Below are 22,396 nucleotides of genomic sequence, written 5' to 3' on the forward strand. Positions count from 1 at the left end.
AAACAGCAAATCACTCAAGTATCTTTGCTTAGAAAAGCTTCAAAATAGGGTCATGAAAAATTAAACATGACTGAAAAACAACTGAATCTTGGATATGATATTAAGTGAGATACATATGGGGGACTGCTATCTCTGGGGAGAAGGAAAGGGTTAGTGTATAATAGACAGTCATAGCAGTAATGGCCATGGTTTCTGAACAACTGGTTGTAAAGTTAACATTTCAATCGATTGATTGTTTACAAAGATCTTTACAAACATTATCTCATTTAATCTTTTTTTGGGGGGCAGGGCTGGGGAGGTTTGCAAGACAATCAGGGTTAAATGATTTGTTCAAGATTGCATAGTCAGCAAGTGTCAAGTATCTGAGTCTGAATTGGAACTCAGATTCTCCTGACCCCAGGGCTAGTGCTCTATAGGCTATACTACCTAGCTCCCCCTCAGCTGATCTCCATAAAACCTGGGGAGGCAAGTGGTGCTATTAATCTGTCTATTAGATATCTCATAGCTACTATCTGAGGCTGCATTTGAACTCAGGTCTTCCTGATTCCAAAACTGACCTAACACTAATCCCTTTGCCACTTAGCCACCTCATTAGATAACCAGTGGGTGGGAGGGATGTTCAAGGACGTCTGCCTCTGTTGTGAGGGCTTGCTAAGTCCTTTTCAAAGCTGGTCCCCCACCTTTGGTGTTCACAGTCACCCAACTCTTATCTGGGCTTCTGAGAAGCTGTTCTTGATGATAATCATGATGAAGAAAAAAAGTAATAGTTCCCATTTTCATAGCGTTTTTCTCATAATATCTAATGACCCCACCCCACTAAAACCATCCTAGCAGATGAACTAAAGCAGGTGAGGAATAACTGTCAGTCCTCAAACTCATTGATGAGTAGGGGACTGTCAACTCCCCTAACTAGGGGTACGTGAAGGCTTCCCCAGGTGAAATGGGTGGATGGCAATGATTTGTTCCAATTGACACGCGGCAGGTGAAGCAAGTACTGCAGAGCTCTTGGAACTTGCTCAGATATCAAATACAGTGAGGGCATCTGTTGCAAGCATGGGCCATAGCCAGTCATTCTGACTTGTGTCTTGTCATGGAACTTCAATGACTCTGGGAGAGAGAATGAGGCTAATTATACTCAACTCTCCCTCCCTTAATTTTAATTCACGTGCAACTAAGATATTATCCTATGATGTCACTGGTTATTGTCTTCAAAAACAGAAGACAAACAACAGATAACCAAAATTTGATTTCAAAAATCAAATTTCTTTTTTATAATGCTAATTGACATTTATAAAGCATTTTAATGTTTTCTTCTATTGTTCAGTTATGGCAAACCCTATCTGTTCTATCCACTACTTTTCTTGGTAGAGTCATTTGCCATTTTTTTCTCTGGTGTATCCCCATTTTACAGATGAAGAAGTAGATATAAATAACTTGCCTAAGGTTGCATAACTTATAAGTGTCTGAGGCCATGTTTGAACTCATCTTCCTGACTCCAGGCCTGATGTTCCACTATCCAGCTGCTCCATTTTAATATTCACAAAAGACTTTGTACTTACTTCTTCACTTGAGACCCTCAAAAATCCTGTGAGATGGTAGGTGATACTGGTATTATTTATAGTCCCCATTTTTCAGATAAAAACACTGATGCTCAGAAAGCCATTTGATAGCTTGCTTATCGTCATGTGGCTGTGTCCAAAGCAGAATTTGAATGCAGTTTTTCCTGACTGCAGGACACTGTTCTACTCAACAACATTTTACACAAAAACCCAGTTGGTTCTCTATTATCTTTGCCTGTATGTGTTTTGTGGGTTGTGGAGGCAAATGTTTTCATTCAAAGCCATCTTTCCCCATCTCTCTCCCTTTCTGAGACATCTTTGCTCATTGTCTGTCTATTGTTGTGTGCTAAGGGAATGCAGACTGATTTTAATATCAGCCTGAGCCTAATCTTGTTAGAAAGGTAATTCTGTTGTTCTTTAAATGCAAACACAAAAAAATCCCAAAGAATCCATCAAGCCTATTTGAGTTCTAAACAGAAATGAATTTTTTATTATTCTGTGTTTATAGATTTTTCTCCTTTGTAGGGAAGAAAGAAAAAGGGAAAGAAGGAAGGAAGGAAGGAAGGGAAAGGAAGGAAGAAAAAAGGAAGGCAGGAAGAAAAGAAAGAAAGAAAGAAAGAAAGAAAGAAAGAAAGAAAGAAAGAAAGAAAGAAAGAAAGAAAGAAAGAAAGAAAGAAAGAAAGAAAAAGAAAGAAAGAAAGAGAAAGAAAAGGAGAGAGGGAGGGAGAGAGAGGGAAGGAGAGAGGGAGGGAGAGAGAGGGAAGGAGAGAGGAAGAAAGGAAGGAAGGAAGAAAGAAAGCAAGAAAGAGAAACAGAGAAACAAAGGAGGGTGAAAGGGAGGGAGGGAGGGAGGAAGGAAAAGAGGAAAATAGGGAGAGAGGAAGGAAGGCAAGAAGGAAGTCAAGAAAGCAGTTGATTTATCTTAATTATTCTTCTTTCCCTTCCAGGCACCAAGGCCCAAGTGACCAGACCATGGAGACCCTGCTCAGCAGCCTCCTGGCATTTGGCATGGCATTTGCTGTGGTTGATGCCTGCCCCAAGTACTGCGTCTGCCAGAATCTCTCCGAATCCCTGGGGACACTGTGTCCCTCCAAGGGGCTACTTTTTGTGCCACCAGACATTGACCGCCGGACGGTAGAGCTGCGTCTAGGTGGCAACTTCATTATCCACATAAGTCGCCAGGACTTTGCCAACATGACAGGGCTGGTGGACCTGACCCTGTCCAGGAACACCATCAGCTACATCCAACCCTTCTCCTTCTTGGATCTGGAGAGCCTCCGGTCGCTGCATTTGGACAGCAACCGCTTGCCAAGCATCGGGGAGGATACCCTCCGTGGCCTAGTCAACCTTCAGCACCTCATCGTCAACAACAACCAGCTGGACAAGGTGGCTGATGACGCCTTTGAGGACTTCCTGCTGACACTAGAGGATCTGGATCTCTCCTACAACAATCTCCGCGGGCTGCCCTGGGACTCGGTGCGGCGCATGGTGAACCTTCATCAGCTCAGTCTGGACCATAACCTCCTGGACCACATTGCTGAGGGCACCTTTGCTGACCTCCAGAAGTTAGCCCGCCTGGACCTCACCTCCAACCGACTGCAGAAACTGCCTCCAGACCCCATCTTTGCCCGCTCCCAGTCATCCAGTCTGACCGCCACACCTTTCACACCGCCCTTGTCTCTCAGCTTTGGGGGGAACCCACTGCACTGTAACTGTGAGCTGCTATGGCTGAGACGCCTAGACAGGGATGACGACCTGGAGACGTGTGGCTCTCCAGCTAGCCTGAAAGGCCGGTACTTCTGGCACGTGCGGGAAGAGGAGTTTATGTGTGAACCCCCTCTCATCACCCAGCACACCCACAAACTGCTGGTGCTAGAAGGCCAAGCTGCAACACTCAAGTGCAAGGCCATTGGAGACCCTAGTCCTCTAATCCACTGGGTGGCCCCCGATGACCGCCTCATTGGGAATACATCCCGAACTGCTACCTATGACAACGGTACCCTGGACATCCTCATCACCACCTCACAAGATTACGGTGCCTTTACCTGCATTGCTGCCAATGCAGCTGGTGAGGCCACGGCCACTGTCGAGGTATCCATTGTCCAGTTGCCTCACCTGAGCAATGGCACCAGCCGGACCACATCCCCCAAATCCCGCCTCTCTGACATCACTGGGTCCAGCAAAGCTGGTCGAGGGGGAGGAACTGCAGGAGGAGGAGGAGGAGGAGGAGCAGGGGGTGGGGAAGCCTCCAAAGGGCCCCCAGAGAGAGCTGTGCTTGTGTCCGATGTGACCACTACTTCAGCTCTGGTCAAGTGGTCAGTGAGCAAATCGGCTCCCCGAGTGAAGATGTATCAGCTGCAGTACAATTGCTCAGATGACGAGGTATTAATTTACAGGTGAGCCAGGGTCTGGGGAGAGTATTTCAGGAGGAGGGGCAAAGGTGGGGAAGCAGTCTGGAGTTCAATGGAAGGTCTGTAAACCCAGGACAAATCATATTTTGTTTCCTCTTCATTAGAAATTTTTAACAGCTAAAAGCAGAGTTAAAAGGACACCCAAAGCAACTTCCAGGAGCAAAAGAAATTGTAAAAGGGCCCTCGTGAAGAAGCTGTAAAAGAGGGAGGTAGCCCAATCACATTGAGTGATTTGTGTAGAAAGGGAAAGGGAAGAAAAGAAAGGGAGGGAAGGAAGGAAGGAAGGAAGGAAGGAAGGAAGGAAGGAAGGAAGGAAGGAAGGAAGGAAGGAAGGAAGGAAGGAAAGAGAAGGAAGGAAGGAAAGGGAAGGGAAGGAAGGAAGGAAAGGGAAGGGAAGGAAGGAAGGGAAGGGAAAGAAGGAAGGGAAGGAAGGAAGGAAGGAAAAGGGAAGGATAAGTAGGTCAATGGAAACTTATGTCCCTTACTAATTCCTCTTTCCTCCCTGTATTCAGTTCAAATCTCCCTACTTTAAGGACAGACATTGACAAACTGTAATCTATCTGTGGAGGCAAGTAGGTAATCAAGATGGTAAAATGGTTGGAGACTCAGCCTTCTAAGAATTAATCAAAAGAACCTAGGATGTTCATTCCAAAGAACAGAAGGCATGAAATTGGGCATGAAAGATGTCTTCAAATATCTGAAAGGTTATCTTTCATGGAGAAAAGGGATTTAATTTGTTCTGTGTAGTCACTGGGAAATAATAACAATGAAAAGGAAAAAATATATATATAGTTATTAATTTCTTTTCAAGGTTAAGTATTGGTCTACTACTATTTCCTAAGTCATAGTTAATGTTTCAATGAAGCATAGAAATTCAAAGCTTTCTAATCTAACCCCCTTCCATACTTCCCTTGCCTTATCAGATCAAATGAGATATTTATAAAGTACTTAGCACAGTGCTTGGCATATAGTAGGCACTTAATAAATGCTTGTTCTCTTTTCTCTATCCTTTACTCTCCCAAACCCACACTCCATTGAGGATTTGAAGTGAAATTTATTCACTTTATTCAGTGACTTTATTCAGTCACACAGTTTCTTTTTTTAGGGATAAAGAAGACCTTAACTTTTAGGCAACTAAGTGGCACAGTGGATAGAGAGCCAGGTTTGGAGTCAGGAAACATCTTTCTGAATTAAAATGTGATTTCAGACATTTATTAGCTGTGTGACCCTGGACTAGTCACTTAACACTGTTTGCTCATTTTCCTTATCTATAAAATGAGCTGGAGAAGGAAATGGTAAACCACTCCTGTATTTTTGTCAAAAAAACTCCAAGTTAGATCACAAAGAAACTGAACTGAATTAACTAAACGGCAATGGATGTTGAGAGAAGAAACCAACCCCTGCTGTCCCATTCCTCTTTCCCTGCTACCCATCTCTCTCTCTTTCTCTCTCTCTCTGTCTCTTCTCTCTGTCTCTCTCTTCTCTCTCTCTCTCTCTCTCTCTCTCTCTCTCTCTCTCTCTCTCTCTCTCTCTCTCTCTCTCTCTCTCTCTCTTGTCTGTCTCTCTTTCTCTGTCTCTCTTTCTCTCTCACACACACACATATGGAAAGAGGTATTTGCTACAACCATAGGATAAAACTCTACTGGCCAGTATTATGGTTTGTTTTTCCCCTATGCTACACTATATTCAATTACCTGACAACCAGTTTACCTATGTGAAGTATGCTCTCATCTTATTCACTTCTTCCCAAAAGGAAAAATCTGACCATGAGAGTTTCTAGTTAGAGAAATAACTTAACCAAGAAAGAATGATTTTCTACACTGTGAAAAGCATGGCTTAGGCATATATGTGTGTGTATGTATTTGTGTGCATACACACCAGTATGTATGCATGTGTATATACAGATATGCATGTATATGTTTAATGTACAGATAGATAGATATCTATAGCTATGGAATGGACAACCTCTATATAAGATGGAGTGGAGATTTAGCAGAGTTTGTATTTGTATAAAGCACAGGCTCCACTTAGATCATAGAATATTAGAATGTAAGTTCATTGCAAGTAGGGACTGTTTAATTTTTTTTTTTATTTGAACAGTGCCTGGCATACAGTAGGTAATTAACAAATATTTATTGATTGGGTTTCTAGAAATTCAAAACTGAAAGGAATTGGAAATGTTTATGGAAATGGCATATTAAGATTTAGAGTTAGAAGGGACTTTAGAGGTTACTTAACCTAGTGGCTTCCAAACTATAGTATTACCCTACTTTCCTTCCTCCCTTCCTTCCTTCCTCCCTTCCTTCCCCTTCCTTCCTTCCTTCCTTCCTCCCTCCGCCCCTCCCTCCCTTCCTTCCTTTCTTTCTTCCTTCCTTCCTTTCTTCCTTCCTTCCTTCCTTCTTTCCTTCCTTCCTTCTTTCTTTACTTCTTTTCTTCCTTCCTTCCTTCCTCTCTCTGATTCTTTATTTGACTTGTTTATGCTGAACTTGATTACTGAGTAAAATGAGCATTTTCATGCATATTATAAAGCAGAAAAAGAGGATAGTGCATGAAACTGCATATTTCTGTTCTGTACAGCTGGATTTTCTTTTAAAATATGTAATAAATGCAGCATGTAATGTTAAAAAGAAGAAATTGAAGAACAGTTAGGGATAATTTCTGCAATACAGGCTCATTAGACATTTCTCTGACAAGGATAAGGGTACTATATCTCTTTTGCTGAATGATGAGAAATCAATCAATGCATAAACATTTATCAAACAGGTAAATGTCAATATACAGGTGATTTGTGACTACTTAGAAAAGAATGTCATGATCAATGTGAGCTAGAATGGATCTAATGAGAATAAAATATGACAAACAAAGCTCATTTTCTTTTCTTGATCAAGGGAATATTATAGACTGAGTGTCTTCTAAATTGGGCATGACATTAACAAAATCTTATGATATCCTTGCAAATAAGATGGAGGGATGTGGACCAGATAATAAAATAATACACTTAGGTGGATTAAAATGGTTTATAATAATCTAAGAAGAAATATCTGATGGGGCATTCTGTCATTGGCCTTGATTTTACTAACATTTTTGTCAGTTACTTAGATGAATGTAGAGCACATTTATCAAATTCAGAGATGACACAGATTGAGAGGGATGGGTAACATACTCATTGACAAAATCAAGAACTGAGAACACTTTACCAGGATTAAATAATGAGTAGAATCATATGAAGCACAATGTTGTTTGGAGGTACTTTTGTACAGTTGATAGACTGATGGACCCGGAGTCAGGAAGACTCCAGACACTCAGACACTTAGCAGCTATGTAATCCTATGTAAATCACTCAACTTTTCTGAGCCTCAATTTCCCAATATATAAAATGATATTTGACTTCACAATCTCTAGGGACGTTTTTCACTCTGAATCTATATCTCATGTTCCTAATAATATGAATTCAACAAGGACAAATGTAAAGTCCTCCTTTTCATTTGGAAAAAGTTGCATGTAAATGATGATAATATTAATAGCTAGCATTACTTTTATTTAAAATTATTTATTTATTTGTATTTAATTTGAGCTGGATTTAATTTAATTTGTTTCTAATTTAATTAAATTTGCTAATTTGTTTTTAATTTAATTAAATTTAACTTAATTTGTTTCTTTATCTCTAAGATTTGCAAAGTATTTTATAAATATTATCTCATTTGATCCCCATAACAACCCTAGTCAACCCTAACAATCCTATGCTTCTCTTATCCCCTATTTTACGAACAAGGAAATTGGGACAAACTGAGGTTAAGTGACTTGCCTGGAATCATATAACTGAGTCTGCATTTCAACTCAGGTTTTTTTGACTCTGTCCTCCCTAACCAGCTATGTAGATACGGCTCAACCACAGTGGTGAATAAAACCAGGTGCTTTCAATTGGCTGTGTGCATTCCAAATGAGTCAATGGTGGGCAGCCAGTAAAGTTAATGTTATCTGAAGCTTCATTAATAGAAATAGTTTCCAGAGTAAGAGATGATATCCCACTTAACTCTTCTGAAATCAGACTTCTGTAGAAGTATGTTCAGTTCTGAGTTGCATATTAAGAAGGGATTGACTGCCTAGAATGTATATAAAAGAAGACAAATATCAGGGTGAAGAGACACAAATCCATACTGCACAATGAACCCTTGAAAGCTCTTGGTGGAGAACTGGTTTGGGGGTCAGGAGACCGGCAATTGTTGCCATTGTTCTTATTATCCATTGCGAGCTTGAAGTTCAGACTCTAGCTCCAGTGAGACAGTGAAGTACAGTGGAAAGAGTGAGCCTTTGAACTCAGAACTCTGTCTTTGACTTACCTACCTGAAATTGGTATTCTGACTCTGACACGTATTGACTGGGTGATCTTGAACAAGTCACTTTATGATCTTCTCTTCTGAAACTGCCCCCCTGACTCCCTGGGACTTTTCAATGACCAGCCCAATGCTACTTCCCTTGGGAGATGCCTCTGTGACCTTTTCCTATAATAGAAGAGTTCCTGTCCAGAACTTCCATTTGAGAAAATACCCAGGTTACACATGCTCCCTTCTCTCCCAGACATATTCCTGGCTCTGATTTAATTTTGAACTTTTATACACGGACCTAGATTAGGTGCATTACCCCATACCTTTCACTGTCCCTCACCCTGCTTTTCAGCTTCCTTTCTTCCACTAGAAAATGAGCTCGTTGAGTGCAGGAGCTATCTTTTATCCACTCGTTTATATTCCCAGAACTTAGCACAGTCCCTGGCACATAGTGTTTAATCAAAGCTTTATTTATATTATATTATCTTTCCAAGTTTTGGTTTCCTTATCTATAAAAGAAGAGGGTTGCTCTAGATGGTATCCAAGCTCATAACTTATGATTCTAGTAAGTGTTTGTACTTTCTGGGATCCATAAGATGAAGAGTTTGGATGAAGTGATTAAGGAATCCCTTTTCACCTTTAAAATCTTAAAATGTCCTTATAACATCCCTTTAATTAGACTTATTTAAACTAAAAAAGAGAGAGAACTAAGAGAGAGAAGGGATAATTATTGGGAATTGGGAAAATTAGAGATTTTGAGTTAGGAGGGATCTGGGAGGGCCATCTAGTCCAACTTTTTTTACTTTCAGAAGAGGAAAGTGAATCTCAGAGAAGTTAATCAGAACTCAAACAATAACCAAATGGGAGTTGGCTTAGAACCTATTGGTGGCCTATTAGAATCAGCTTGGTTTAAGGATACACTTATATGCATATATGTGTATATATGTTTGTATGTTTTTGTATATACATAAGTATATTTTTAGGGCCTTTTTGCTATCCATATACAGATGCATATACATATGTATATATGTACACATACATTTATGAGCCCATACACATAAACATGTATGTGGCTGACATGTGGAAGAAGGATTAGACTCTATGTAATTGCCATGAGTAAAGGGGCCAGAACAGCAGAGCAGCAGACATTTCCTGAACCAAAGACCCCATTTTCCCACAATGAGAGTGTCACAGTGGTGTCATGTGCAGCTGTTTCATCAAGGAGTAGGTCCCTGTTATTGGGAATGTGCAGGCAGAGACTGGACCATCTGTCAGAGATGTTGCTGAGGGGATTCCTGTTCTGGGTAGAAGATGGAGCTATATCACCTCTAAAGACTCTTTTCACCTTTGAGATTCTATAATTATAGGATTATTTCTCCAATTCAGCTGCTGCCCTGAACAGTTCCAAGGCTCCAGCCTGAAGTAGACACATGTAAACCACAGAAGTGATTCTTCTGTGAGTTTATGAGAGACAGCATTGCATGTGGAGGTGGAGGGAGACACACGGATTCAAATCCTGGCCCCAACATTTATTCATCAGGTTACTGTTGGACCTCAATTTCCTTATCTATACCACTATGAAAGGCATTGTGAGGAACAGCTCAAGGGCTGCCCTTGTATCCATGAGGATCTGAGGTCAGGCCCTTCCTCCAAGTGATCTGGGGAAATCATGTAATCTCTCAATGCTTTTGGCAAATCCCTAAGACTATTAGATGCAAAGAAGGAATTCCCTGCACTAATGAAATCACAGGATAACAATATACTGTCTACATCACAGGACTATTGAGAGTAAAAATGCTTTGTGAATTTTGAAGTGCTAATGGAAATGTGGATTACTATTATTAACCCATGCAGTGCTCTCCTTTCCATGATTTCAAGAGAATTTCATTGTTACTGGAAAATATTTTCAAACTTTATTGCCACATACTCTGAGACTTTCATAACAGCCACAATCATTCTTGAGTTGAGAAGAGGGGGTACCTCTTCTTTACCTCGGTATCCATCCATCTTCTCAAACTCACAGAAATTTGGTTTTCCCCCAAAGGTATGTATAATAATTAAATAAGGTGATATGTAAATAGCATTGTAAGGGTGGCAAAATACTTTGCAAATCTTATCTCTTTTGATCCTCCTAGGGAATAAGTACTAATATTATCCCCATTTTACAAAGGAGGAAACTGAGGCAGATAGAAAGTAACTTTCTCAGGGTCTGACACAGCAAGCACCAGACTCAAGATTTCTATTCAAGTATTCCTGACCATCTAGCTACATCTCTGGCTACCCTTCCTGGTACTCTACTCTAAAGCCTCAATTTGCCTGGCCAGGAAATATAGGCTTGCTTCTTGCTCCTCACAACCATTTTCAGACTTTATTATTATTTTATTATTATTAACAACATTATGTTATTACTAACAATAAAAATAACAACTGGCATTTATGTACTTAAAGTTTTATAAATGGTCATCACAATACTAATTAATAGGTGTTTTTTTTTTTATTATCCCCATTTTACAGTAGAGGAAATTGAGATAGACATATTCAGTAAGTATCTAAGGCAAGATTCAAACCCAGGTTTTTCTGACCTCACTATGCCACCTCTATAACAAGAACAACAACAAACATGTATATAGCACTTACTAACTGCCAAACACTATGCTAAGTGCTTTATAATTATTATATAATTTGATCTTCACAAAAACTCCATGAGAAAGGCACTATTATCATTGTCACCATAAGGAAACTGAGGAATATAGAGATTAAGTGACTTGTTTAGGATTTTACTTATAAATAGTAAGTGACTGGAGCCAAATTTGAACTCAGGTCTTCTCCAGGTTTGACGCTGTGCTACTCCCACCATTAATCTACAACCTTTCCTGATTTGAATGTTTCCTTTCCCTCACTCTCCATAACCAATCAGTTGCCAAGATTTTTCACAACACCTCTTGCACCTTCTCTCTACTCCATGGACATTATCCTAGTTCAGCCCTGATTACCTATCACTCAAATTATTATAATATAGGCTCCTTGTTTCCCTGATGTCCTTCTCCAGCCCATATTCCTTTTTGGCTGACAAACTGGTGTCTTAAAACAAGACTCGAAGCATCTTCTGATCTCTTGCTTAAGAAACTCCTGGATTGCCCCTAGGATCACATATAAACCCTATTTGACACTGCAACCCCTTCACAGTCCGGTTCTAAACTATATTTTCAGGCAAACTAAAAATTTCCCTCAACACTGATTTCCATCCAAACTAGTTTATTTGTTGTTCCTTATAGATAGCATTCTATCAAGCTGTCCCCTCATACCTATGAGGCTTCTCCTTATCTCTACCTCTTAGAACCCCATTAAGGGTTAGCATTAAGGGTCAATTCTAATGTCACCTTCTTCAAGTGGATTTTCTTTATCTCTTCATTTGTCAATGTCCTCTAAATTATTTTGAATTTATTTTGCATATGTCTTAGATTTATCTGTAAACAGTAAACTCTTTGAGGACAAGGATCATCTCACTATTGTATTTGAATCTTCAGCTCTTAGCATATAGTAAGTATTTAATAAATGTTGCTTGCTGACTTGCTTGCTTAATGGTCCCCCAGGAAGGGAGCTAGCAGAGGATTTCCTCAGGCTTGTAGATCTATCACTTTCTTCAAGAACTCTTTCCCCAGTCTTCTTAATTTTATTGCTTTCTCACTGAGATTATCTCCAATTTCTCCTGCCTATCACTTGTTTATACATAATTCTCTGTATGTTTTTTATCCATTAGACTGAGAACTCCCTGAGAACAGGTATTACTTTTCCCCCTTTTTTTGCCTCTTCAGCATTTGGCACAGTGCGAGACACAGAATAGATATTTGATTAATAGGTTTTGGTGACTTGACTATCACTGAAACATCCTTGTTGAGCCAGAACTGGGCCTTATGGATCATACCTTTGATGATTCAGTCTAGTAAGGAAAGGAGTGGCACCCCAAAGAAATTCCAAATCACAGAGATTATAAATGTCATTTTATTTGCCTTTGGAATTGTTTCACATTATTTCTTTTCCTTCTTGGGTTTTTTTTTTTTGTTTTGTTTTTTTGTTTTGTTTTTTTTTTGCCTTTTGGCAGATTTAACTCCTTTCAATGCTTGTTTTTTTTTTTTTTTTGGATGACTTTACAAGAACATGATTTGCCAAGTCAGGAAAGAGACAGAGTACGACTGGGGCGGGGGGCTGGGGGTCGTTAAAAGTAGGGTAGTGAGGATTCCCTACTGTGTCTGAGCACTTGCTGTAGATCATCTACAAAGTAGTTAATTGGGAGTTGGTCCCATAACAAGGAAATGTCAGGGCCTGGACCTTTGATGCTGAGAACCATGCTGTGATGCTGGAGGACATCTGGAAACAAAGTAGTGTTGGAGGATGAAGGAAACCCCTCCATTCTTTCCAAGAGAGAGACAGACAGAAACAGAAAGGCAGAGGGAGACAGACAGGGAGAGCAGAAAAGGGGGGAGGGCTCCATCCCTGATGCACAGGGGAAGTCAAGTGAAGTGCCCGGCATGTCATTATCAGCCTGAGTGATACTCACAAACACTTGTCTGCGAGAGCCATCAAGAACATCTGTCACCAGGCACATTGCTGGAATGGTCCCCAGGAGAGCAAGGAGAATGAACAGCAAATGCATTTTTAAAAGTACACTTTGGCATTAGCAGGGCTCAGCCTTTGTTGTCATCAACATTGTTTATTGGATGAGAATGTTATTCTCCAGAGAGAGAAGTAGAAGGTGGGGAATGATGCTGGCCTGCTGATCACAACTCTGTCTCCTGTGCAAGAAGTAACATCAGACTGTCACTCCCTATTCTTCCAGAAATGACCCTCCAAATGTGGCAGGGAATCAGATCACTGCTATTCTGACTCTCCCTGGGAAGGGGCACATGGGGAAGATTTCCCTGAGCTAATGTCTTATTTGCTCCTGGAAGAACTAAGCCCTCATCCTCCCTTCTGGGAATGTATGTTTCTTTGGGGAAGGTGGAGTATAGGGCAACAATGTGTGCAGGACAAAAATGCAATTTAAATCAACACACATGTAGTAAAAGCCTATTATGTGCAAGAAAGCATGCTAGATACTGGAACTTAGCATATGCAACAGGAAAAAGTAATAAAGGGAATATTATTCCTGGCTTGGTGGGAGAAAATATAAGAATTAGGTATCCTGTTTCCAGGAGGTAGGAAATGGCATGAGCACAAATAGATTATGTAGCCTTGGACACTATTTGCAGCACTGGCTTCAGGATCAAGAAATGCTGGGTTCTTTCTAACACGTACTGCGCATGTCACCTTGAGAAAAGGCACTTAACCTCTCCATCCCCTTCCAAGAATCTAACTTGAAGACCAAACACTTATTTACTTCCATGAAGGGAAGTCCATCGCTGGGAATTCTATCCATGGGTGAAATCTATACACACACACACACAACCAAACATGTGGTTAAAAAACAGTAATAGTAACTTCATCTTACAGTTAAATATACAAATATATATTTTTTGCTTTTCCTTTTCTTTTTTCTTTGAGTTTAGCTCTTTCTATTTCACAAGGTCTAGTGGCCCCTCACTGTTGTCTGGGCCAGTTTGACCCTCCTTCAGCAGCCAAGGTGTCTTTTCTTCACCCCTTCCCACCTCTAGGGATCATAATATTGATGCTGACACCTGATTTTTAGGTTAGAACTCTCAAGCTCAAATGAGCCGTAGCAGCAGGAATCATAGGCAAAGACCACCAGTATATGAGCTTTTCAGAGGAAGACTTTCACCTCCATAATATAGCATCATGGGCCATGATGATGCAGGTGACTGGCCCTTCTGTGGTCAAGAAGACTCTGGGTGAAATTCTGTCATGTTAGATATGAAACTCTGGGCAAGTCACCTAGTCTTTCTAAGATGGAACTTTCTCATTTGTAAAATGAAAGAGTTGAACTCTATGGCATCTAAGATATCTTACAGCCCCAAATATATATTATGCCTCTTTTATAGGTTAGAAAGCTAAGGTTAAGAAAAGTTAAACAATTGTCCTAATGTCACACAATTAATTAACAGAATGAATGTGCTTTCCATTAAACTGTACTATTATGCCATTAGTAATTAGCAAAAAATGAACTTCCTAGCTAGAATGGAGCATGAGGTAGGTGGAGGATACTTAGTGTATTCTGACCATGGATCTTCTACTGGGAGAACCTCAGGGGGATTTTACAGCTTTCTCCTCTTTGATTCTGCCTATTCCATCAATACCAAAAAGAAAAAGAAAACCACTCATAAAACCAGGATTCTTTTTTGCAAACAGCTCAGCTGTGGGCCATCTAGCTGCCTTCCCATGAGAATTCTATTTCATGCTCCCAGCAAAGAGGAAAGATGGGCACAGAGAAGATCTCAAAACAGTACCCTTCCCTGGAGAAAGGAAAGGAATGCCTTTTTTATGAATGCATTGATAGGTCAGTGAGTTTGTATTTAATAATCTCCTGCCTTCCTTTCTGAGCCTGGTATCCTGAATACTAGAATCTGCATCTATTATCTACTTTCTTTCTTTTCTTACATTTTTGTCATTTCTTTCTTCCTTCTTTCTTTCCATTCTTTTTCTCTTTCTTTTCTTCCCTTTCTTTCTTTTTTCTTCCTTCCTTCCTTTTATCCTTCCTTCATTCCTTCTTTCCTTCCTTCCTTTTCATATCATTCCAGCCTTATGTTTTCAGACCTGACAAGATAGGAAAGTCTTGATAGACTGATCCTTGATCTAGTATTAGCTGATAAATTAAGAAACTTGAGATCTAATATACTAATTCCCTTTGTTATCTTGGTCAAGTAATTTTATCCATGTGGTCTTGCACTTCTCTAAAATGAAGGGCTTGGATAAGATGACAATTCAAACTTTTTTTTGTTCTTTGATTCCATTGTAAGGATTTAAGATACTCATAAATGCTCATACTCATTTGGAAAACATTTAAGATTCTATCTAGCCTAACTCCATCTTTTTACAGATAAAGAAAAAGGATCAGAGATGATGTTACTTACCCAAGAACACACACCAGTAAATGTTAGAACCAAGATTCTAATCCAAGTCTCTTGAATCCAATTTTTATTTCATGCTTTCAGAATGCTCCCAGAAACAGTCACATTTTTATGGGGAAGCCTGGAAGCCTCAAATGATCTATTTGAAAACCCTAAAGGAATGAATTGCTAATCATGAAATTCCAGGTACTGTAATTCACTTAATAACAAGTTAACTTAATTTGTTAAAGGTCCTTCTCAGATGAAAGAATAGACAGACATACCTTTCTGTCCCTCTTAACAAGGTCAAATACCATCCTCATCAGCCACAAGAAAAGGGACACCAGTTAGTCTCACATGACCTGGTTGTCACTAAGGAGTGATTAATTTCCTGTGTCATTCTCTGTTTTTTCCCAAAAAATTCTGTCTGGAGAAATTGCTAAAGATCAAAATAATTAGCAAGTGCAAAGATACTACAGAATGATTGAAACCCTTCTTTTGAAAATGTTCCCATCCTCCTTCTTCCCCCAGGAATCAAGCACCAGCTTCTCATTAATTTTAAAATGTGTTTGATTAGTTTGGGGTTTTTGTTGTTGTTATTTATTTTACACTGGGAAAGTACCAAAGGAGTGTTTGCTGGCAGGAGGGGATTGGAACCAAAGGAATCTTTGAAGGTAAGATGGGTTAAACCGAAGGAATAGAAGGAATATTTAAAGACAAAGGTAGGGATGGATCTCAAGGAATGTTTGCAAACAAAATATCCTTGGGACTCAAGGAGTGTTTTCAAACTTGAGAAGTCAGTGATTTAAGGGAAGGCGGAAAGGGAAAATCAGGGGTTTGGGTTAGAATGATTATTTAGTCTCAGCATAATATAATGTACACAGGACACAGGTTCTTGTTTCAGCTCTGCCATTCACTCATTATATGGCTCTAGGCAAATCTCTACTCCCTTGGTCTCAGTTTTTTTCTTGATAAAATGAATGAGGTGGACTAGATAATCTCCAAGGTCCCTTCAAACCTTAATGGTCTATGATTTAATAACCTCAGCTTCTCTGAAATGAAAGACATTAAATAAATAATCTCTAAGGTTTCTTCTCACTATAAGATTGTATGATCTTTAATTCTTTCTGTCTTACTCCTTTCTTTGTGGTTCCCTGACAAATATCTCTTCCACATTTTGCTACTCTGGAAAGTCAACATAAAATTTTTTGGCCCTCCCTTTATACCAGAGAAGTCTGTTTTTTTCCCCTTTTTATGTACTATATGTACAGTATCTTACTGTAAAATCTAAATTAAGTATTTGGTCATGGGTTGAATGGGTTGCTTATTTTCTGTGGTTTCTACAAAAATCCCTCAACATTCCCATTTAATTTCCTATGCCAGCCTAAGTTATATCAAAATTATGATAGGAAAGGTCACAATAGGGATGGAGTAACCATATATTGATAACAGCATAGATTTTTGAGGTGAAAAGGACTTGAAAAGTCATCTAATCCAAAACCCTTCTTTTACAGATAAGAAAGCAGGAGTACAGAAAAGTTAAGGCATTTACCAAACTATACAGCTAGTGACAGAACTGAGATTCAGAACTCCATAGAATACTTCATGGAGTGTTCTAACTCCATATTCTGCCACTTTCCATTTCTCATTATTTCTCTCCAGGAAGCACATTGTGAAATGATTTTTCAGGCATTTCAATTAGAAATTCCTAGAATTTTGGTGCTAGATAGTATCTTAGTAGTAATAAGAGGACATCTAGCTGCACTCAATAAGATCTAGTCACTTGTTCCCAATGAACATCGGTGAGTCCTGGAATTGTTAAGCCATTATCAGTGATGTTTAAAGAATGGAAAATGGGAATAGTACCACAAGATTGGAAGAGAGAAAATGTTCTGATTTGAGGGGGAAGGAAGGAGGAGAACAGAATCTACAAACTATAAGCCAGCGAGCTTGACTTTCATTACTGAAATAATTCTTGAATGGATTATTAAAACACTGGTTGTTGAACATCAAAATAGGGAAATAATGATTACAAAAAGCCAGACTGGTTTCATCCAACAAAGGTCACTCAAGACTAATCTCAGTCCTTTTTTTTGGACAGAATTACTAAACTAGTAGATGATGGTTGGGGAAGGAGTAGTTTACTTAGATTTTAACAAAAATTTTCATATGGTATACAGTATCTCTTACTATTCTATAGAGAAAATGGAAATAGATGCTTTATACAAACAGTACAATAAGACAGGTGCAAAATTAGTTGGATGAACTCAAAGATAGAATTGTTAATGGTTTAATGACAATGTGGCAAAAGATCTTCAAATCTTTATTGATGACATGGATAAAAGTATAGAAGCACATCAAGTCTTCACAGAAGATAGTTCTGGGTGGGATAACTAACACATTGTTAATAGTCAAATTACAAAAGGATCTTGTTATGCTAGAACACTGGATTGAATTGAATAAGATAAAATTAGATAAGGAGGAGGAAAGGGAATAAGGAAACATTTTCTAAATATAAAATTATTATAATGAAAATATTACATTAATCTCTATTAATATCATAACTATAATAAAATATATGGTATGTTTTAATTATGATATAAAATTTAACAACATCATAATTATAATATTAAATTTATGTAACATATATAAATATAATTATATAAATTATCAAGCTATAAATAAAAGAAACATTTCAAATATATTATCTCATTGGTCTCTACCAATGTCCCTTTTAATGTCATCTAAGATCACATTGGCTTTTTTTGGTTGCTACATCACACTGATAACTCATATTGAACTTGCAATCAATCCATTAACACTCCCAGATCCTTTTCAGGATAACTGCTTTTTAATCATTCTTCTCCAATTTTATTTGTGAGGGTGACTTTTATAATTATCCCTCTTTGAAACATCCACTCCTTGTCCCTGGTTCTGCCCTCTGGAGTCAAATAGAACAAATTTAGCATCTCTTCCATTTGACAACCTTCATTAATATCAGGAAACCTTCATAGAATTGTACAAAAGTGGAATTAGCCACCTCAAAAGATGAGGCCCCCATCCTTGCTGACATACAAAGAGAGGCTGAAAATCATTGTTGAATATGTTATAATGGATATTCATTCCATCTATGTGTTGGATTAGATGTTCTATGAGATCCCTTCTACCTCTCAAATTCTGTGAATCATTGACCATCTGACTAGCATATTTTATAAAGCATGCAACTGAGGCTCAGAGAGGGAAAATGGGAATTTATCATCTCCCCTTATTCAATAAACTCTAGGGGTTTCCAATTGCCTCTAGGATCAAATATAAAGTTATTTATTTGACATTTAAAGTCCCTCACAACTAGTTATCTTCCTTCTTTTCCAGTCTTTCTACATTTCATTCCCCACTCCTCATTTTGCTATTCAGTGACTCTGGACAGGCACAATATACACTATCTCCCAAATCCCAGTATTTTCACTGACCATCCACATGCATGAAATGCTTTCCCTTCTCATCTCTATCTCCTCACTTCTTTAAAATTACAGCTAAAATCATACTTTCTACAAGAAGTCTTATCCAATTCATTCTAAAGCTAGGACCTTTCCTTTATTGATTGTTGACAGTTTGTTCAGTATACAACTTATTTGTACATAGCTATTTGCATGTTGTCTCCCCAATTAGACTATGAGGTTTTTGAGCACAAGAGGTCCCTCTTTCCCTCTTCCTTTCCTTCCTCCCTCCTTTCCTTCCTCCCTCCTTTCCTTCCTCCCTCCTTTCCTTCCTTCCTCCCTCCCTCCCTCCTTTCCTTCCTTCCTCCCTCCCTCCTTTCCTTCCTTCCCTCCTTTCCTTCCTTCCTTCCTTCCTTCCTTCCTTCCTTCCTTCCTTCCTTCCTTCCTTCCTTCCTTCCTTCCTTCCTTCCTTCCTTCTTTCCTTCCTTCCTTTCTTCTTTTCCCCACTGCTTTTTACTGTAAGTATATATAAGCAGTGCCTGACATATAATAGACACTTAATACATGATACATAACTTGACTGTTTTGAAGTCACACAGTTTATAAATAGCAGAACTGGGATTTGAACCCATGGTTTTATAGCTGAAATGGTAAAATTAAGGCACCAGAAGTGGTAAATAGATTTTGGAGAGCAATAGATTTTGGAGAGCATAATTATAAAAGAATATTATATATAATAGAGATTTGATTCATGACATGGAACAACCATGACAAACTACCTATTACAGGTTACAAGGGTTTGCTCTTTTATTTTACATGAATATCTTCATGGGATCAAGCAATTACAATGAGTCATAAATAAGTGAGCAATTTGGTTTAGGGAAATAACAATCTTTTATAGCTCAGGGAGATTGGTGGTGGGGGGTGCAGATCAAGGATGGGAGGAACCAGAGAAGTGTGGGAGAGATAAAGGATGTATTTTGAGACATTTAAATTGTCTCAAAAATAGTCTGGGTTGTCTTAAAGGTTGTTTAAAGATTCTAACTAGAGTCTTGGGGATTGGAGTTTTAGACAATGGAAACTGGTAAAGAAAAGTCTTCCTGACTCCATCCCCAATGTTCTATGCACTGTGCCACATAGTTGTCCTACAACATAACATAATTAATATTCATATGTGGTTTTCTAAGTCTATATGTTGCCAACAGTTTGGTGGCCTTTGAGTTTGACCCATTATGCAAGGTAGGATGTGACCCCAAATTTTCCTATTCCTCAGGATAATTCTCAATCCACTGTGCTATAATTAGAGAGCATAACAAAATGTAATGGTCTTTTCTATGAGCTCTCTGTATATACTATTACCCCATCCCCATTTCCTATGAGCTTTCGTCTAGAGTTTTTTGGCTCTCAGGTCACCTGCAGCATAGGTAGTATTCTGTAGTCTACAGGCTCAAAATCTGTGTCCTATTCCATACCCAGGAGTATCCCTTTAGGCCTTCTTTTCCCTCCTTTCTCTTCCCTTAGTGACCTAATCAGTTTCCATGGGTTCTATTTTCATCTTATGCATGGTACAGTAGAAATGAAATCAATTTGAAGTCTCATGGCCTAGGTTGGAACACTGTTATTTTCTTTTTGTCAGATATAAGGAGAAGGGCAAAATGAACTCTAAAGGTCTCGTGCAGCTCTACACCTTCTATCTATACATCTTGGCTTTGTTTCTCTTTTGGGTTCAACTTCTGTTGTTGAGTCATTTTTCAATTTTATATGATGCTTCATGACCCAATTTGGGGTTTTCTTGGCAAAGATACTGGAATGGGCTGCCGTTTCTTTAGCTCATTTTACTGATAAGGAAACAGAGGCAAAAAGGGTTAAATGACTTACCTAGGCTAGTATCTGTGGCTAGATTTGAACTCAGAAAGAGAATCTTCTTGACTTCAGGCTCAGCACTTTATGCACTATGGCATCACCTAGCTTTCCTACCTCAATTTCTACACCATCAAACACCTATTGGCTGTTTTTATCTGGATATCCCCTAGGCATCTTGAATCTTAATTGAATCTTAATATTCCCAGTTATTTTCTTCCCTGAATCTTACCCACATCCACAATTCTGCATTCATAGCCTCAGAATCATCATTCATTTGTTCCTGTCCTTCTCCTTACTCTTTTTGTCCCCCACACACACACCCTTGATATGTTCAGTCAGTTGTGAGTTTCATTTATTTTAGCTTCACATTTCATTCATATTTCACATCCATCCATTTTTTTTCTTTCAAAGTCACCCTTTTAAGTCAGACCCTCTTTACCTCTGTCCTGGACTCTTGAAGCAACTTCCTAATAAGAATCCCGGTTTCCTTTTCCAATTCATCCTCCATACAGCTGCCACTGACTTCCTATTATTGCTTCAAGCACAAAATACAAACTGTTCTGGCATTTAATTCTTTTATTATCTGGTTCCAACTGAACTTTGCAAGCTTATTGCTCATTACTTCCCTCATTCCCTTAGACATTAGGACTTAAATTAATACACTACTGCCTCTAATTATCATATGTAAACTTAGCATTTTAAAGGCTGTATCCCCCTAAATAGAATATAAACTCCTTGTGGTTAGGGACAAGTCTATGTCTGCCTAGTATGCTTAGTGTAGTATGACTTGAGAAATAGTCATTTAATTGGATTAGATTGAGTTGATGAGGCTTTGAGGGCATTCTAAGGAATAGCATGAGAAAGACCCCAGAAGAGTAAGGATGGTGTAATCAGAGTTCAGGGAACAGTGAGGTGGTACACTGGATTTGGAAACAGAAAGACATGAGTTCAAATCCAACCTTAGAGAATTCCTAACTGTGTGACCTTGGGCAAATCACTTAATTGATATTTTGTCACTGGAGAAAAAAAATAGCAAATCATTCCAGTATCTTTGCCATGAAAACCCCATGCCTGTGGGGTCACAGAGAATTAGATGTGATTGAAACAGCTGAATAACAACAATACTCAGAATTCAAAAGAGAGGGATTTTTAAAGGAATAAAAGACAAGACTAGTAGTTTAAGAGATGTGGGGCATCTTGAATGCCAAACTGAAGGATTTAAACATGAGCCTGATAGTAATGGAGAACTAATGTAGATTCTACAACAAGAGTGTGACCCAGTGAAAGCTGTGAAAGTTAATTTGGCAGAATTTGGAAGAATTTTTGAGTCTTCTAATGTTTCACCTATGAAATAGTTGGGCAATATTCCTACGAGTATTAGGGAAGCTCTGGCTATATTTTTTGAGTCTATACCAGTCACTTAGCATCTCTAGTCATCAGTTTCCTTATCTGTAAAATGGTGATATAGATAACATTACTTCTAAGGTCCTTTTTATGACATTCTCTGGTCCCCAAGACCCAGTAAAATATTCTTTCTCAGTTGCCAAGTAGGCAGCAACTATGAGAGACTAATGGGAAAAAAAAAAGATGATTTACCTTAATTCCCTTTCTCAAGAAAAATGCTGTGTCTACAGGCAGCATCTTTTTAAACTCAGAGTTATTACTCACCTCCTTCCCATCACTATCGTCATACTCTGATATTGAATAATTATTTATGTTGTTGTTTAATTAGCTAATTATGCATGTGCCACAATATTTCTGAAAATAAATCACTTTATTTAGTTCCTCTTAAGAGGATAT

At 38.8% G+C, this 22,396-nt stretch overlaps 1 protein-coding gene across 1 annotated transcript in view; it reads left to right on the forward strand.

Annotated features, from left to right (window-relative positions):
• The window catches only part of LRFN2 (leucine rich repeat and fibronectin type III domain containing 2), a 321,289-nt gene that overhangs the window by 267,545 nt on the left and 31,348 nt on the right, over window positions 1-22,396 (forward strand). Inside the window, exon 4 of the mRNA XM_031964900.1 lies at window positions 2,507-3,955. Coding sequence (XP_031820760.1) covers window positions 2,532-3,955 — 1,424 coding nt within the window. The 5' untranslated portion in view covers window positions 2,507-2,531. The remainder of the gene's footprint in view (window positions 1-2,506; window positions 3,956-22,396) is intronic.

Source organism: Sarcophilus harrisii, chromosome 4 (genome assembly GCF_902635505.1).
Source record: "Sarcophilus harrisii chromosome 4, mSarHar1.11, whole genome shotgun sequence".
NCBI classification, from domain to species: Eukaryota; Metazoa; Chordata; class Mammalia; order Dasyuromorphia; family Dasyuridae; genus Sarcophilus; species Sarcophilus harrisii.